Raw genomic sequence first — 15,866 nt, forward strand, 5'->3', positions numbered from 1 at the left:
GTCGTTCGGGACTGTGGGAAAACTCATACGATATTTCATAGTAACTATACGAACCAAAATCCGAAAAAATAGAAATCTGAAAAATAAAAATAAAAGTAGTCTTGGAGGCCAAAAGCTGTAGTCTCGAGCCCCACGATGGGTGCCATAAATGTGTGTGTGAAAAGTGGAATAAGTATTTGCAAGCTATAAGACACAACACTTCAATTAAGTCATTACATGTATGGTTAGACAGATATAAGCACGAATAATAAAACCATCACAAATCGACCAATTGCCTTCTAAAAGATGCGAGTATAGACTCGCTCTCAGATTTGTATAAGCAATACCAGTGACTAGACTACACCAAGATGAAGGATTTAATCTATATGAGTATGATATTAAGCTAAATGGATGCAAGATTATGCTAGATGGATGAATAGTAAGCTATATAAATTCAAACAATCATAATTGAACTAAATATGTAAAAAGTTAAACTAAGATGCAATAATCTCAAAAATCAAGCACAATATCTTCAATGACTCTAGAGAAAAAATTGTATAATAACAATAAATCTCCAAGGTGTTTTGAATGAGAGATGAAGGCTGAATTTATACAAAATCACAAGAGAGACCAATGGTCAAGATCAATTAGCAATGAGCGGTTGAGATTATTCAAGAAAAAACACAGTTTAGGATAATTGAAATAATTGAGAGATCAGATTCAGTTAACCTTGAGATAGATTCCAATTATAGTTTGATTGAAATGCATTCAGATTATAAGTTTGAGTTTGCATTGGAGATAAAATTCAATTAATTCCATGCACTTGAGATAAAAATAGGCGATTCCATGCATATTCTTTGATTTATTCAAGAAAAGAGTTTTTTCAATGCAAATGAATTTCTTTTCTCAAAAAATTTGAGTTCCAATTTTAGAGAATGCTTAATAATTCATTTTAATTGTTTTTCCGATTTCAAGTTATCTCAATTTAGAAGAAGAAATAATATCTCAAGTTTGATTTCTCTCTCAATTCAATTCAATGCTTTTATTGTATTTTCAATTTAACTCTTGCTTTGCATATTGATTTCTCTTTTGTAATAAATTAATTATTTTTTTATGATTAATGACAATTTTATTAATTAATTAAATATGTTAGGATATTTAATAAATTAAATAGGATAATTGATCAAAATGATTTACTTGGAATGATTTAATTAATTAAATAAATATTTAATTAATATAGAATAATTCACTTGCCATGTGACATTTAATGATTGAAGAAATAATTAATTGTGTGCTCACAATTGATTTAATTGCCTTTGATTAGAACCTTGATGATGTTGTCGAAATTAAGAACCCATGATTTAGGTGACCAATTTTTAAGATATTACATAAGATACAACTGTGAAATTTATGGATATTAAGTGTATGTGTTTGTGTTTTTCCTTGTAGATGTTGAAGCTAGATATAAATTTTCTCTATCTTTTCTTGTAATCATCCCTTAATTTCTTACGTATTGAATATATCTATAAAAGAAAAGTGAAGAGAATTACTAACACCCTCGACTTAAAAATCCCCGCAAATGGATTTGCACAAGATAGTAAATAGCTCGACGTTAAAGAGCTTAAGATGAGTATATTCGCTAGAAAGAAGAAAGTTCCTAATGCCATCAGAATCGAATAAAGTAAATGAAGTCTCAGGGCTTAAGAAGACGCACAGGGTTTTAGCCAAAGCGAGGGTTTTGCTGGTGGAAATCACTGAACTCCATTTTCAGAACCCATGAGAGATTGAATTACGACCGACAGAATGAAGAATTTGAAGGTTTTTAAGGAGTTTATAGCTAATGTGAAGCTGCAAGACCAGAACGAAGAGCTCTTGATTTCAGCTCTAGATGTTGAGAACAATCGACTTTTCTTTGCTTCTTCGGCGAACATTATCTATGGAATAAACCTTTCTGCAGCGCATGTAAGATTTTTAGTACTTTCAAGTCCACAAGATAGTTTATCTAGTTCTTTAAGAGGAGTGAAAAAACCGCGTCTTTTTGGAATGTTAGGGTTTCCGCAAGCCGTTTAAATTTTATGTGTCTGTGAAACAAAGTAAATTATGCGAGCAGAAATTTACAAGAAATCTAAAAGGTTAATGTTATTCATCATTGGCATGTCAGAGTTGCAGATATTATGAATTTATTTTTAGAGTGCTGAGCACAGTATTTCTTCAACTTCTAGCTAGTATTCTTTTTAAGAATATTTGTTTTGTACTTTAAAAGCAAAAAAATGTTAATCAAACTACACATAAAAAAGATGTATTGTAGGAATTAATAGAGTTACTAGAGTTTAATACTGGTTTTTGGGGTGCATCATATTGTCAAGATTTGAACCCGAGTCTTGTTGTAGTAAGAAATATTTATTTACGACTCAACCTTAGGCCTGCTAACAGTTGAAAGTTCTTGTTCAGGTTTTATTTTTCTGAAATATTGTGAGCTCCTTTTTTATTCATTTTTGTTGACGGCTGATTTTCTGGAATATTTTGAGCTCTTTTTTAAATTCATTTTTTTATTCAGAAACGTAGAAAGCACTTTTTTTAATCTGTGGGATTAGTTAGCTGAATGACATTTCCAAGGAAAGAAGCATACCTGGGTCACTCATAGGACCCAAAAACCCGTTTACTGTCACCAGTATGACATGGACGTGAATCTTTGAAGCCAATAAGACAATCTTCGAAGCCAATGAGACAATCTCACAAGGCACTTGCAAATATTTATTAATACAATTATTTTTCATAAATGAAAAAAAACTTGAATGGGATGTCACTTTTCTGCGTTCCTATTTCGATTTTAATTTGATTGGGCAATTGACCTGTAACTAGGGTGGATACTCCACGCCTTTTTTCACTAACGTGAATCTAATTTTTTCATTATGTTGCTATTCACTAGTTCTAATCCAAAATAGATGAAACATGGAAGACTAAAAACAAGATAGATATAGACATTACTGTTATCCAAAACCATCATGTTTTAGTTGTTAGAAACTAGTAGCTTCCTGGCTTGAACAAGGTATTTGAGAAACAACTCACAAGCACAAGACAACTCAAGAGAAACCCATTGTGGGGAAAATAACTCTAGCAACAAGAATCCACTATAAGAATAAGTTTGTAGAAGCTCACTTCCTTCAAGGACCTTCCAAGAATGCCAGTCTTCCAGCATTCTCACTTTCACCTAGTTCCGTAAATTCCAATGATTAAATACAATCTACTCTGTCAAGAAACATGTCAATAGGCCTATAGCTCTTAAGACTTAGCATGATGAAATGCAACTCTCACAAGAGAATCCTACCTTTCACATTCCTTCCTTGCCTCTTAAAGGAAGAACGTTTTAATGGGTTTCATGCAGTCACACTCTCTCAAGGAACATGGCAGCTGACTTATATCTTAATTGCCAATAACCTTTTGACTTAGCATGATTGAAATTCAGTTCTCAATATGAAATTTCTGCCTCCTACTTTCTTCTTTTCTTTCCAAAGAAGAAAGATGTTTCTAGAAGGAAGAAGTTACCAGTACATACCCCACCCAGTAGGTATATTTGGACTCGAAGATTAGTACATGATTTGACTAAGAAGGAAAGTAATGCCTTTTATGATTTGGGGAGCAAAGAGAACTATTTCAAGTACCCAAGTGACCTTCTAGTTCTGCTGTTTTTTCCTGCATGGGATGATTTGAATTCATACTATCAGAGACAAATTCAGCCATGTCTAAACCTGTCACCATTAATTGGTTCTGCAAGCTACATAGGTCATACCTTCTGCATATAGACTCAAAGTGAGGTGCCATTTTGTAAAAAATTGTATAACTTTTTGAGAGCAATCCAAATATGTAATATGACACTCAAGATATCTCCTTTATGCTGTTTTTGACCCCTGCAATAAAACTACATTTTCATGCGTTTCAACTTTCACAGTCCAGTTGTAATTGAGTAAATATCTGAAAGTTTTCAAATCACACCTTCCCAATTAGAAGGCTTGTGATCCTACAGAAGACTATATCTTGATGATTGTTTCTAAATTCGAAGTTCTGCTAGCAATTTGTTTTTTCACTCTACCTCCAGTGGGGCATAAATACTGGATATTTCCCTTCAAATGTTCATTGATTAGATCAATAAAGTTACTAGATCATACTGTACAGAACAGTGACAATCTTCCTGTTTTCAAAGCTGCATTCAGGATAGCATTGAAATCTCCTCTTAACATCTGAAAAATTGACTTGAAGATCGTTTCTAGGCTCCAAGTTCTGCCAGCATTGGTTTTGTTACTCTACCTCCAGTGAGGCATAAAGATTAGAAATTTCCCTTTTAATGCTTATGATTAGATAATAAAGTTACTAGATCAAGAGACTAGCATATTCTTTGAAGATTCGAGGGTTCCACATCACAATTAATCATCTTCTGTGCCTATTGCATCTACTATCTCCCACTTCTTTTCCTAATAGAATTTGTGATAACTTGGAAATTTTAAATCTCGATTTCTAGTCTCTTGAAGTAGTAGTTTCTGAGCCTTCTGAAGAGTTGGGAATTGTTAGAGGTGGCAAGAATCTGACATTCTGTCTGAGGGTTTTATTGATTCCTCAGTGGAAGGCTTAGAACTCCTTCATGCTAGAACCCTTTCACCAATATCATATTTTAACCCACTTCTGCTACCTAGTCTCCAAGTCTGCTTGTGTTTTAACTGAGTTTTGGCTTAGTTGATCTTCCTTCTTCTTATTCCTGGTATTTCTTGTCTGGTAAGTATTTAATTACTGGACTTTTTTTTATCGTGATTATAGTTCTTTGGCTTCTTCTAAGTGTAATGGCTGTTTTTGATTATGTGTGGAACCCTCATCTCCACTTCTAATCAAACAAGAATATTTTATTAGATCATCTACTTTTGCTGGTTTACTAATATTTTTTCAAACCTTTGTTTTCCTTAACCATACTGGACAGAATATTTTTCAAGATCATCTACTTTTGTTGGTTTACTTCTAATATTTCTTCAGACCTTTGTTTTCCTTAACCATACTGGACAGAATATTTTTCAAGATCATCTACTTTTGTTGGTTTACTTCTAATATTTCTTCAGACCTTTGTTTTCCTTAACCATATCGGACAGGACTTCCACACAATCATCCTATCCTTCTGTCATCTCATGCCTTTGACTCTTACCTAATAAAACTGCTTTATTTTCTGTCCTTATTCCTAAGGTGGGGGATCTTCTACTTCCCCGATTCTGATTCCACATCATCTTCATTGAATCTATCATGATTGCACCACTTGAGGTAGGCCTGCTGTTCCTTTATTATGAATTTTGTGCATCCATGTTTGGATTTTTTTGGAGCCTACTTTTCCTCTTGATTTTATTTTACCATGTTTTCTGATGTAGTGGTTTTAGTGGCCTCCAGAATCTGGGTAGTTTTTCTTTTCAGGCACTATTTTGCAACACCAAAGTGAAACTCAGACTTGTTTTTCCTGCTTCTGTGTTCCTCCTGATGACATAATGTAGAATGGATTCCTGGATAAGTTTTGAGAGTTCTATGCATTTGGACAGTTGCTTGATAAGAACTGTTTCAAAATTCAGACTGTGCCTACATATTTTGTTCCACAAACACTTGAGAATTTCTTCCACACAAAATTCTGGTGGAATCTCATAAACCTTGACCCTTACTGGGACCTTAAGTATCGATTATTGTTCTAGATTAAAGTGGGATGCCCATGATCACATGTAGATACCAGTAAACTTATAAATCATAAAACCATCCCCACCCTTGAAAGATCAGATTTGTATCATTGGCATTGTGAAAAATGATCAAGAAAAAGCCCTTATCCAGGAATCTAGTTTCTATCCTTAAAACATTTTCTCCACTTGGTTTCCAATTTCCATCCATATCTTTGAATCCTCTATACCAGGCTATGTTCCTGCGAATTTGCAATTTAACCTCTTTTAGAAGATTGTACCGCAGTTTCCAAATTGACTTCCATTACTACAACTACATGTTCCTTTGCACCATGTGATATCTGTAATCTGAATATCTTTTTGCTGATTCTTCTACTGTTGTGAGCCAATCTTTTCCAAAGAGTTGAGCAACTGTTCCTGTTTTCTCTCCCATTGATTCTCATCTCAATTTGTGCTTCCTTCAGATCTACATTCTGCCTGATTCTTCTTTCTTTCACATGCATTTCCTGTTTCATATATTGAATTTGATACCCTAATCTCTCTTCTGTTGTTGCCATCACTACTTCTTCCAAAGAACAGTTTTATAATGTACTCCCCCAAAAACTTTGGTGCTCACCCACCTGCGTATCCATCCCATATATTGATGTGGTGATGAAGAAATGGAGGGTTTCAAGGCGGCGATCATTTGCCACGCCAATGTACTGGCATGTGCATGCCCATGCATTGTTGTGTTGCATCAGTTTATTTTCCAAATATTAGGTGATCTAAAATTTCATTAACTCATCTTTTTTAATTCTTTTATAATTTTTAACATTTGCGCATTACCAGGAAACACAGTGGACAATAGACTTATGCTTACCATCACAAGGGGCTCTGGGATTGGAAATAGAAGACCAGATCACTGGAATGGATTATCGAATAGAGCAAGAGGCATTGATATTGGGGACTTCAGCTGGAGATCTTTTGTTGGTCAATCCTACTTCCAGGACTGTGGAGGTGGTTGGCAGGATAGAGGGTGGAGTAGAGACCATAGCTTCCAGCCCAGATGGAGCACTTCTTGCTGTGGCAACTGGTTTTGGGCAGCTATTATTAATGACTCAGGATTGGGAAGTACTGTATGAAGTAACACATGATCTGGACCATAATTCGGAGGTATGCAATAATGTCATGGAATTGCTTCAATATACTAAAAATTGTTTCTCTTTGATTTGAAAATCCTTTTCTGAGATCTAGAAAAATAATTTTCTCTCAAAATTCGCTGAATAGAGTAGAGGAAATATCAAGAAACATAGATTTTTATGCATCTGAAGTAGTAGAATTTTGGAAAGCATCTTAATTTTTGGAACTTGTACTGCTAATGTTTTGTGTCAGACTGTGATGTCAGAGATCGCAGAAGATGGATTCACTGGTTCCTCCAGATGCTTAAATAAAGTGAGAATTTCTTGGCGAGGTGATGGTAAATACTTTGCCACTTTGGGAGGACCAAGAATCTCGGAAGGTTTGCAAAGACTCAGAGTCTGGGAAAGGGAGTCTGGGACATTGCATTCCTGTTCGGAACCTAAGATTTTCATGGATGCAGCTATGGATTGGATGCCCAGTGGAGCAAAAGTAGCAGCTGCATGTAACAGAAGCAAAGATGAAAAAATTCCTTCTGTAGTTTTCTTTGAGAAAAATGGACTGGAGAGAAGCTCATTTGATTTATATGGGCTAACAGAAGCCAAAATTGAGATGTTGGCGTGGAATTGCAACTCAGAACTGCTGGCTACATTGGTGAGATATGAAGAGTGGTCTAGCATTCAAGTTTGGAGTTTCAGCAATTATCACTGGTATCTGAAACAAGAGTGGAGGTACATGGGCAAGAACAAGTTGAAGTTCATCTGGGATCCTGAAAGACCCATGCAGTTTATTTATTGGACTTCCTGTGGGTCAGTCCACCATTTACATCTCTGCTGGGACAGTGCTGTCTGTGACGACTCTACAGCCTTGGTCATTGATGGCATGAATTTGCTTGTTACACCTCTATCTTTGTCTGTTGTGCCTCCTCCCATGTCTCTCTTCAAGCTCAAGTTTCAGTCTGCTGTTCAGAGTGTTACTTTTACTTCTAGAGGTTCCAAGTCTCACTTAGCTGTGGGACTCTCAGATGGCAATTTGAGTGTCGTGAAATTTCCAGAAATGAGTATTTGGCATGAATTGGAAGATGTTGTATACAATAGTCCAATTGTTGATAAGAACAGTCTTCAAATAGAGTTTGGCAACCTTAGACATATGACATGGATAGATTCTAATGTTCTTCTAGGTGTATTGCATTCTAACCGTGATCAGGTTTGTCTATATTCAAATTTTACATCTGATAACTGGAGACAGTCTCCTTCAATGAATGATATAAATAACGAAGTGAGTATACTTGTGGAAATTGAACTTGTTTGTGACAAGGTGGAGGATGCAGGGTTCAAGTATATATCATCCAGTGGTTGGGTTGTCAAATCATATATGCATACAGTTATGCAGAGTCCAATAGTAGCCATTGCTGCAAATCATATGAATAAATCTACAGCATTTGTTCAACTTAGAAATGGTTCTGTCGTTTTATACACATCAAAAGAGGGAATAAATATGCCATCGACAGAGTTGTACAAAGAGAGACCAATTAGCTTAAAGGGATTTTTGTCTTTTTGCCCATGGATGCATGCTGTTTCTGTTTATGATCGAGGGAATGTGAAGGTTTTGTTATTTGGACTTGATGAAGACGGAAAATTACAGTTGAATGATCGTATAATTTGTAGTGACTGCACTAGTTTTGCATTTTATGCAAGTGCTGCAGGCATTGCACGCCAAGTGGTTACTCATCTTGTCTATGTGACAAGAAAGGATCTGCTCTTTGTTGTAAGTGTTGATGAAATATTACATGGAGATGGATCCCATGAATCCATTGTAACTGTAGAGTCACAAAGAGCTTCTCAAAACAGACTTCAAGGTGGGATGAACAATATCAAGGAAGAAATCTCCAATGGGATCAAGGTATGGGAAAGAGGTGCAAAGTTGATTGGTATCATAAATGGAGATGAAGCTGCAGTAATCTTACAAACAGTTCGTGGAAATTTGGAAAGCATTTATCCCCGAAAATTGGTTCTAAGAGCCATTGCTGGTGCACTGGTGGAAAGGCGTTTCAAAGATGCTGTTTCTTTGGTCAGGCAACATAGGATAAATTACAATGTAATAGTTGATTACTGTGGCTGGAAAACTTTTGTTGAAGCTGCTTCTGAATTCGTTCGGCAAGTGGACAATTTAAGTCATATCACAGACTTTGTGTGTGCTTTAAAGGATGAAAACATTATGAAGACACTGTACAAAAATGTTTTATTGCCATTTTCCCCAGATGGCAAGATAGGTCTTGGCACACCAATTCTCATAACAAATACGAATCCATCTTTTGAATGTAATAATCAAATTATAAAGAGAGTTGCACTATTAGATGAAAATATGGAGGCAATGAATAAGGTACCAGCTGTTCTGGAGGCTGTAAGAAAAGCCCTTGAAGAACAGGTTCTGAAAAGCCCTGCAAGGGAATTGTGCATATTGACTACATTGGCTTGCAATAAGCCTCCACAACTAGAAGAAGCATTAAGAAGAATTAAAAAGTTGCGAGAAGTTGAAATTGCAACTAAAATGAATGATGGAGGTGGTGCATCTGATAAATCAAATCCAAGTTCAGAAGAAGCTTTAAAGCATCTTCTTTGGTTGTCAGATCCTGAATCTGTATTTGAAGTGGCATTGGGACTGTATGATTTGCATCTTGCTGCCATTGTTGCCCTGAACTCACAGCGTGATCCTAAGGAGTTTCTTCCTTTCTTACAGGAACTTGAACAGATGTCACCTTTGATTATGTGTTATACTATAGATTGCAAGCTGCATAGATATGAGAGTGCCTTGAAGAATATTGCTGCAGCAGGAGATGAATATTTTGGTGAGTGCTTACAGCTAATTAAGAGCAATCCAAAAATTTTTCGTCTTGGAGTTAATATGTTTAAAGATAGTGGAAAGAAATCAGTTATTCTGGAAGCTTGGGGGGACCATTTAGTCAGTGAAAAAAAATTTGAAGAAGCTGCTATGGCATACTGCAGCTCTTGTTCTTTTCACAAAGCTTTAGGGGCATTGCGCACAGGTGGTCTGTGGAAAGAAGCACTAACAATGGGAGGTATGTTAAGGCTTACAGCTGACGAGATGTCAAATTTAGCCAATGACCTTTGTGAAGAGCTTCAAGCTCTAGGAAAGCCAGCAGATGCTGCAAAAATTGCATTAGATTACTGCAAAGACATTCAAAGTGCTATTAATTTGCTTCTAACTGCTCGAGAATGGACAGAGGCTTTAAGGATTGGTTTTTTACATGGCACAGGAGAATTGGTAGAATCTAAGGTAAAAAGTGCAGCTATTGAGTGCGCAAATGCACTCATATTAGAATATGAAGAAGGTTTAGAGAAGGTAGGAAAATATTTAGCCCGTTATTTGGCTGTCCGCCAGCGACGTTTGCTTCTTGCAGCCAAGCTGCAGATGGAGGACACGACAAAGGAAGATTTAGATGATGATACAGCTTCAGAAACCAGCAGTAACTTAAGTGGAATGAGTGCTTACACCTTTGGGTATGATGTTTGTGCATTGCATTACCTGTCATAGTTAGGCTTTATAATTATTAGTTGCTGCAAATTTAAATATAAGTTCTACACAATTGAAAGCAGTATTAAAGGTAAAAGGTAAAGGTAAAGGTTGTTTTTAAGGTCATGGCCATGCCAGATGCCATTTGGGCAGATGAGGATTGCCTCATGGAAGCTCACATGGCATTATCTTTCAGTTTACCTTATTCAAATTAAGTACTCCTTTGGTTCAATCAGGCTTGGGAGTAAAATGAACCTCACCAATCCACCTGCTGTATCTCTTTTCTATTTCTTGACATCTTTGGTTCTTGCTGTTAGAATTTCCAACCAAATAACAGCTTTCATAGTTTGTCCACAGTTTCCTCCCCTGCATAATTCTTCCATGTTTTGAAGATACATAATTTCGTTAAGGCGAGGAAACTTCCGACTCCACCTTATATGTATACCGTGTCAAACATCTGATACAACACAAACTTTTTCTCCAAAAAATAAAGTCACTGCTTCCAATTGTTTTTTGTAGAGTTTTTATTTATTTGGAAGATTCTGCAATCTGAAGTTATAATTGGACTTAACCAATATTTATTCCCATTGATAAAGAGCCATAAATTTGTGGCAGACATGCTATAATGGGATCACAAGTTAGAATAAAATCTCACATTCAATTCAGCATTGATTTGCAAAAGAGTAGAATGCTTGAAGCAATATATACATGTCATAGTGTGGAAATATCTGAGAAATAATAACTAGAATAGTTCCGTTTTAAACCTGGATATGACATGGCAACAGGTACGCAAAAGACTTGAATTGGAAATCCCACTACCAGATAGGTGCTAAAAATTCATCCTGAAAAGTACTCAGAATAATCAGATGAAGAAACTGAGCAAACCTTAAAACCAGTGATTGATACACCAGAAACAAATTTACAAGAAAAAGAGGTCAAGGAAGAATATGTAGAGCAATAATCCAAAAGTAGAAAGGTTAAAACCCGAGCTAGCAAAAAGTAAAAAGGAACAGAAGCAATCGATCATACAAATTGGAGATGAAAATAATCTTTAAGGTAGCAGTATGGAGGAGCATAAAACTGTGGAAGATGTAGAATTTGGCTCCACTAATCTTCATGCCACAGATTTAGGTCACAAGGATTGCTGTATCACTTCAATTGCTTCTGAATGAAAAAATGTAGAAAAGAGGGAAGCTCACCTTATTTCAAGCAAGCATAGAAGATATAATATGAAACCTGGAATTATGTGAGGAATGGCCAGAAAGGGCAAAAGAAGCTAAGTTGATATCCACTCGAGCAAAACATCTTTAGGAATCTAAGGAAAAGTTTGCTCACATGGATGATAAAAAGCAAAAGTTTAGGCAGCAGTTAGGTCTACTCTTTCATCCTACATGGGAAGCTTAGAAGTTGATAACAAAGCAGTTAGTTTTGGGGTTGCAAGTTAGAGTGATTAATCCCATTATCCACCAAGGACCAGGAACGGTTAGTCTGCTTAACATCAAGGATGAAAAAGGTAAGCATTCCAATCATTTCTACGATTACAATGTAAAATATGTAGATGATATAACATATTTACTTTACAGTGTGTCCTGTCGACTTTTTTGTCATAATGGAAAGACTCCTGCTTCATGTAATGGAAGGAAGGCATTTCTGCTTCATTTTATAGGGACTCAATTTATGCCTCTTTTAGTTACTCTGAATATTATTCATTGTGTGTAGTATGGCAGCAGAATTGCTGACCAGGTCAAATATCTCATTCAGAAGACAGGGATCATCTAGAATTGTAGGGGTTGCAGGTTTAATTTTTTGGGGATGTTGACTTAGAATTCTGTGATTCAAAATTTGTAACACAGAGAATAGCATACATCCTTTTCTACCGGCCTGCCTGTGTTGTTTTGCAGCAAGAGCACTGAAATCCTGGGTTTAAGGGTTAGAGTTCACCAAACAACTTTTTAATTTATTTTATAATTGTATCTTTATGTGCAGATTTGCCTTGTGTTTGGTCAGATTCCTCTCGAAATGTTACATGTTTGCCTGGATTCATCTTGGATGAATCCACATCCAAATGAAGTGCCCTGGCAGAATTCCCTCGCAAATTGGTGACTGGATTTGAACCAAACCAGGATGTGGGCAATGCAAGGGACAAACAGGAAACAAGCTTTTTAGATGGATTTGAAAACTGGGAGATAACGGTGTTGAAATACTGAAAACAGATCCAATAATGCCCACAAATAATACTTGGAAGTGAGAATTATTGGATGGTTGAAAATACATCTAAAAAGTGTGTGGAAGAGAACTTTATTGAGAGGCCAATATAGATGTTGACTTCTGAATCCACGACAGAACCTGGGACAATATGGATGCTGCCTTGGTCAAACTTATCAGGACAGAACTACTTTTTAACCATTGCATGACAAGATAGATGTCAAGATAGTATGTGTGCTGTCTTGTCTAAAACACAACCTTGCACTAGGAACTTCTTTCTCAAAAACATAGCCTACCGTACTAAATGATCTTGTTGCAATGACTTCCCTTCTGAGAACTTTTCATTTTGTGCACATCAGATAAATTTATTTCACATTTTTGAATCCTCACCATATGTATGTGAGGTAAGCGATAGAAAGTTAAACTTTGTTTCCTTAGCAAAACAGAAAGTGCATTGTAACTTTAAAACATTTTACCAACCAAAATAAAGGTTTATAACAAAAAGAATGAACAGTTCTTAAAGAATCCCAAACACAAGGTACATTAATTTTCGATATGATAACAACATCCACTGAGTGTCATATCTGTAAATCTATTTGTGCTCCATTAATGAAGTGTATAAACATAAAATGACATCTCTCTCCTCTCATATGTTCCCTTCTTTTTCTGCTGTCGTAATTCTGCAGGAATCTATCAGTTACCAAGTTTAATGAGAAATTAAGATGCAAGATTATTATATTGCTAATTTTATTTCCAAACATTTGTTTGTAGTTGCCAATAGGTATCGGTTAACTGTGGGATATTACATAAAACTTTTTTGCGTAGGAAAGAAATATATTGTATTATTTTGAAAAGGGAAACTTCTCAGTATTCCCCAGCAAGCTTTGTAAGTATGTGAGAGCCAAGCCCGATGATGGTAATGGCTTATATTAGCAGATAGCATATATCATCTTTTCAGAAATTAACTAGCCATTGCACCACAGCTTGACACAAAATTGTGAATAACTAATACAAGAGGGCAATCCTTTGGGAAAATAGGAGGCACTAGGAAAGTGCCCTTTTGCACCATCTTTATCATAATAGTGGTCTATATTTCTCCTCCCTTCTTGGAGTCAAATTCCTGGCTTTTTGCCAGCATATACTTTTTGGGTTGACAATGGCAATGTCAATCTGCAACCAACTTCACAGAGACCTAAATTTTACATAATTACGTAAGCCTTTTCTTTTTTATTGCGAGCCTGTAAGCTTGCAAAATATACATGGTGTATTTGATGTGTAGAGCTCCTAGTATAGTTTTTTAAAACAGTTTTGCACAGTTACAAGAAGTCTCTTCAGAAGGCAATACATTTTCATCTTTAATTTTGGAAATGTAGCAGATAGTTCCAAAGGATGACAACCTGTAAATGATTTGCTTGCAAGTAAGCAGGTTGAATCATGCTATTTTTTTATTCTTCTGTATGAATTTTGTAAAATAAGAAAGCGGGTAACATTCACTGAAATTTGATGAGTATGGAGATAGCGACTTTTGCACCTCTAATTGAGATTGAATGATAAGGCTAGGGAGGTGGAGATTGTGGAATATGCTTAAATTGGTTAATTTGTTAGATCTTGACTAAACTATATTTAATGTTTCCAAAATATTGGCAGTCCTTGTATTCAATTCATGAATAACAATCTCAAATCTAACCAATTGTAAATGTATACATTTTAAAGTTGTTTATTCAGCCACTCGATCTTTTGACTGAAGAAGCTGTTTCCAATTGATTTCCATATAAATTTGTCAATTGCAAAATGTTTCTCAGTATTAATGTATTGGTTGTTTCTCATAATAGGGATGGTGAGGGATCAAACGCATCTACTTCCCCAAGCATGCTGAGCAGAGGAGGCCGTGTAAGGACAAGAATACGAACACGTCGTAAAGCTCATGGAGCAAAAATTCGTGCTGGCAGGTTGGAACTGTTCTCAATGTTTCTTAAATGTTGTGAGAAGGATTTTTATAGGTTACTATGTTAATCTGACATTTTTTTATGATCATGTCATGTCAGTCCCGGAGAGGAGTTTGCTCTTGTGGAACACTTGCAAAGCATGGCCCTAAACAGTCGTGCTCAAGAGGAACTGAAGATGCTCTTGCAAGTGTTGTTATTTCTCGGAGAGGAAAAACTTGCTAGAAAGTTGGAAAGCATCGGAGTGCGATTCCAATCTTGTCAGCAAGCTGCTGTTGAAGAAGCTGAAAATAAATTAGCTGAAGATGAAGCAGGAAATACTGCGTCACTCCAGATGGATAATCTAAGTATTTCAAAAAAGAAGCAGGGATTAATGGACAGGCAATGTTGGCAATGGGAAGTGCTACTGCCTCCTTAATCTGAAACTTGCCAATCACTCTCCCCTCACAGGGTCATATGATTTCTGATATTCTTTGTAAGTAGACATGAATAATATTTTTGGAATTTCTCAATTAAATTGCAGAAAATTCCCATGACTAGTTGACAAATGAATGTTTTTGATTCATACATTCTGTTGGCAGCGTACCATACTTTCGCTCAAGAATACATCTTTCTTATGATACATCTAGAGAATACGGTAGAGATGAAATGTGAATCAGGAGGATCTGGGACACACAAGTGCATAACTTCATCAGTGTGAAGACTTGCCTTTTGTAGATCCATTAGCAATTTTGTTGTGTAGCATCCCTCCAGCTACTACATAAAAGCCAAGCAAAAACTAGGCTGATTTTTTTTCTTTTTGAAAATGTCTTTGCAATTTTATCTCCAATACCAAGCAGACCTGACTATTTTCACGAATGTAGTGGCTAATCGTTAGTGGGTTTGAAATGCACCATGGGTTTGAAAATTGGTGCAAATCAAGGTATGGATCTGACATAGACTATGCTTTGGCTTCATCATGTATATTAAACCCAAATCCTAAATTGGGTTCCAAACTTGGGTTGATATGGGTGCAGAGGCAATCTCACTATATAATTTAATTTACTTTGTTTCGACTTCCATCCCAATGCAAGACTTGAATCTGGTTCAACTCGAGTTATCTTGATTGTGGTTGACTAAACCTTGATTGGACACTTGTCAACAAGGGATTAAATGTGAATTAAATGAAAGTAAATAAGATTTGGGTTGTGGAACATCTGGACCCAATTATTCATTTAATTCATTTGGGGCTTAATGCTTAGAGTTAAGGCCTTACTCTAGTTTAATTGGTAATTGGAAGTCTATCAACATGAAACGATTACTCAATTTACAATAGCTTCGATAGAGCAACAAGGCTAATATCTCAACATGTGTTGAAGTCTCGGTTGCTTGGTGCGCTATGGATTGTGAGATTGTA

At 36.0% G+C, this 15,866-nt stretch overlaps 1 protein-coding gene across 2 annotated transcripts; it reads left to right on the forward strand.

Annotated features, from left to right (window-relative positions):
- Positions 1-1,540: 1,540 nt before the first annotated feature.
- Positions 1,541-15,328, forward strand: LOC131069101 (elongator complex protein 1). 2 transcript variants are annotated; one of them, XR_009112110.2, is made up of 6 exons: positions 1,541-1,941; positions 6,501-6,824; positions 7,044-10,309; positions 14,360-14,476; positions 14,573-14,945; positions 15,052-15,328. XR_009112110.2 is itself a non-coding variant. In XM_058004411.2 (5 exons), the coding sequence occupies exons 1-5, from the start codon at positions 1,783-1,785 to the stop codon at positions 14,886-14,888; spliced, it is 4,182 nt and encodes a 1,393-aa protein (XP_057860394.2). In that variant the 5' UTR covers positions 1,541-1,782; the 3' UTR covers positions 14,889-15,328. The 2 variants fall into 2 exon arrangements, 1 of the variants encoding a protein (XP_057860394.2); XM_058004411.2 differs by having other exon boundaries at positions 14,573-15,328.
- The last annotated feature ends 538 nt before the right edge of the window (positions 15,329-15,866 follow it).

This window comes from Cryptomeria japonica, chromosome 1 (assembly GCF_030272615.1).
Source record: "Cryptomeria japonica chromosome 1, Sugi_1.0, whole genome shotgun sequence".
Lineage (NCBI taxonomy): Eukaryota > Viridiplantae > Streptophyta > Pinopsida > Cupressales > Cupressaceae > Cryptomeria > Cryptomeria japonica.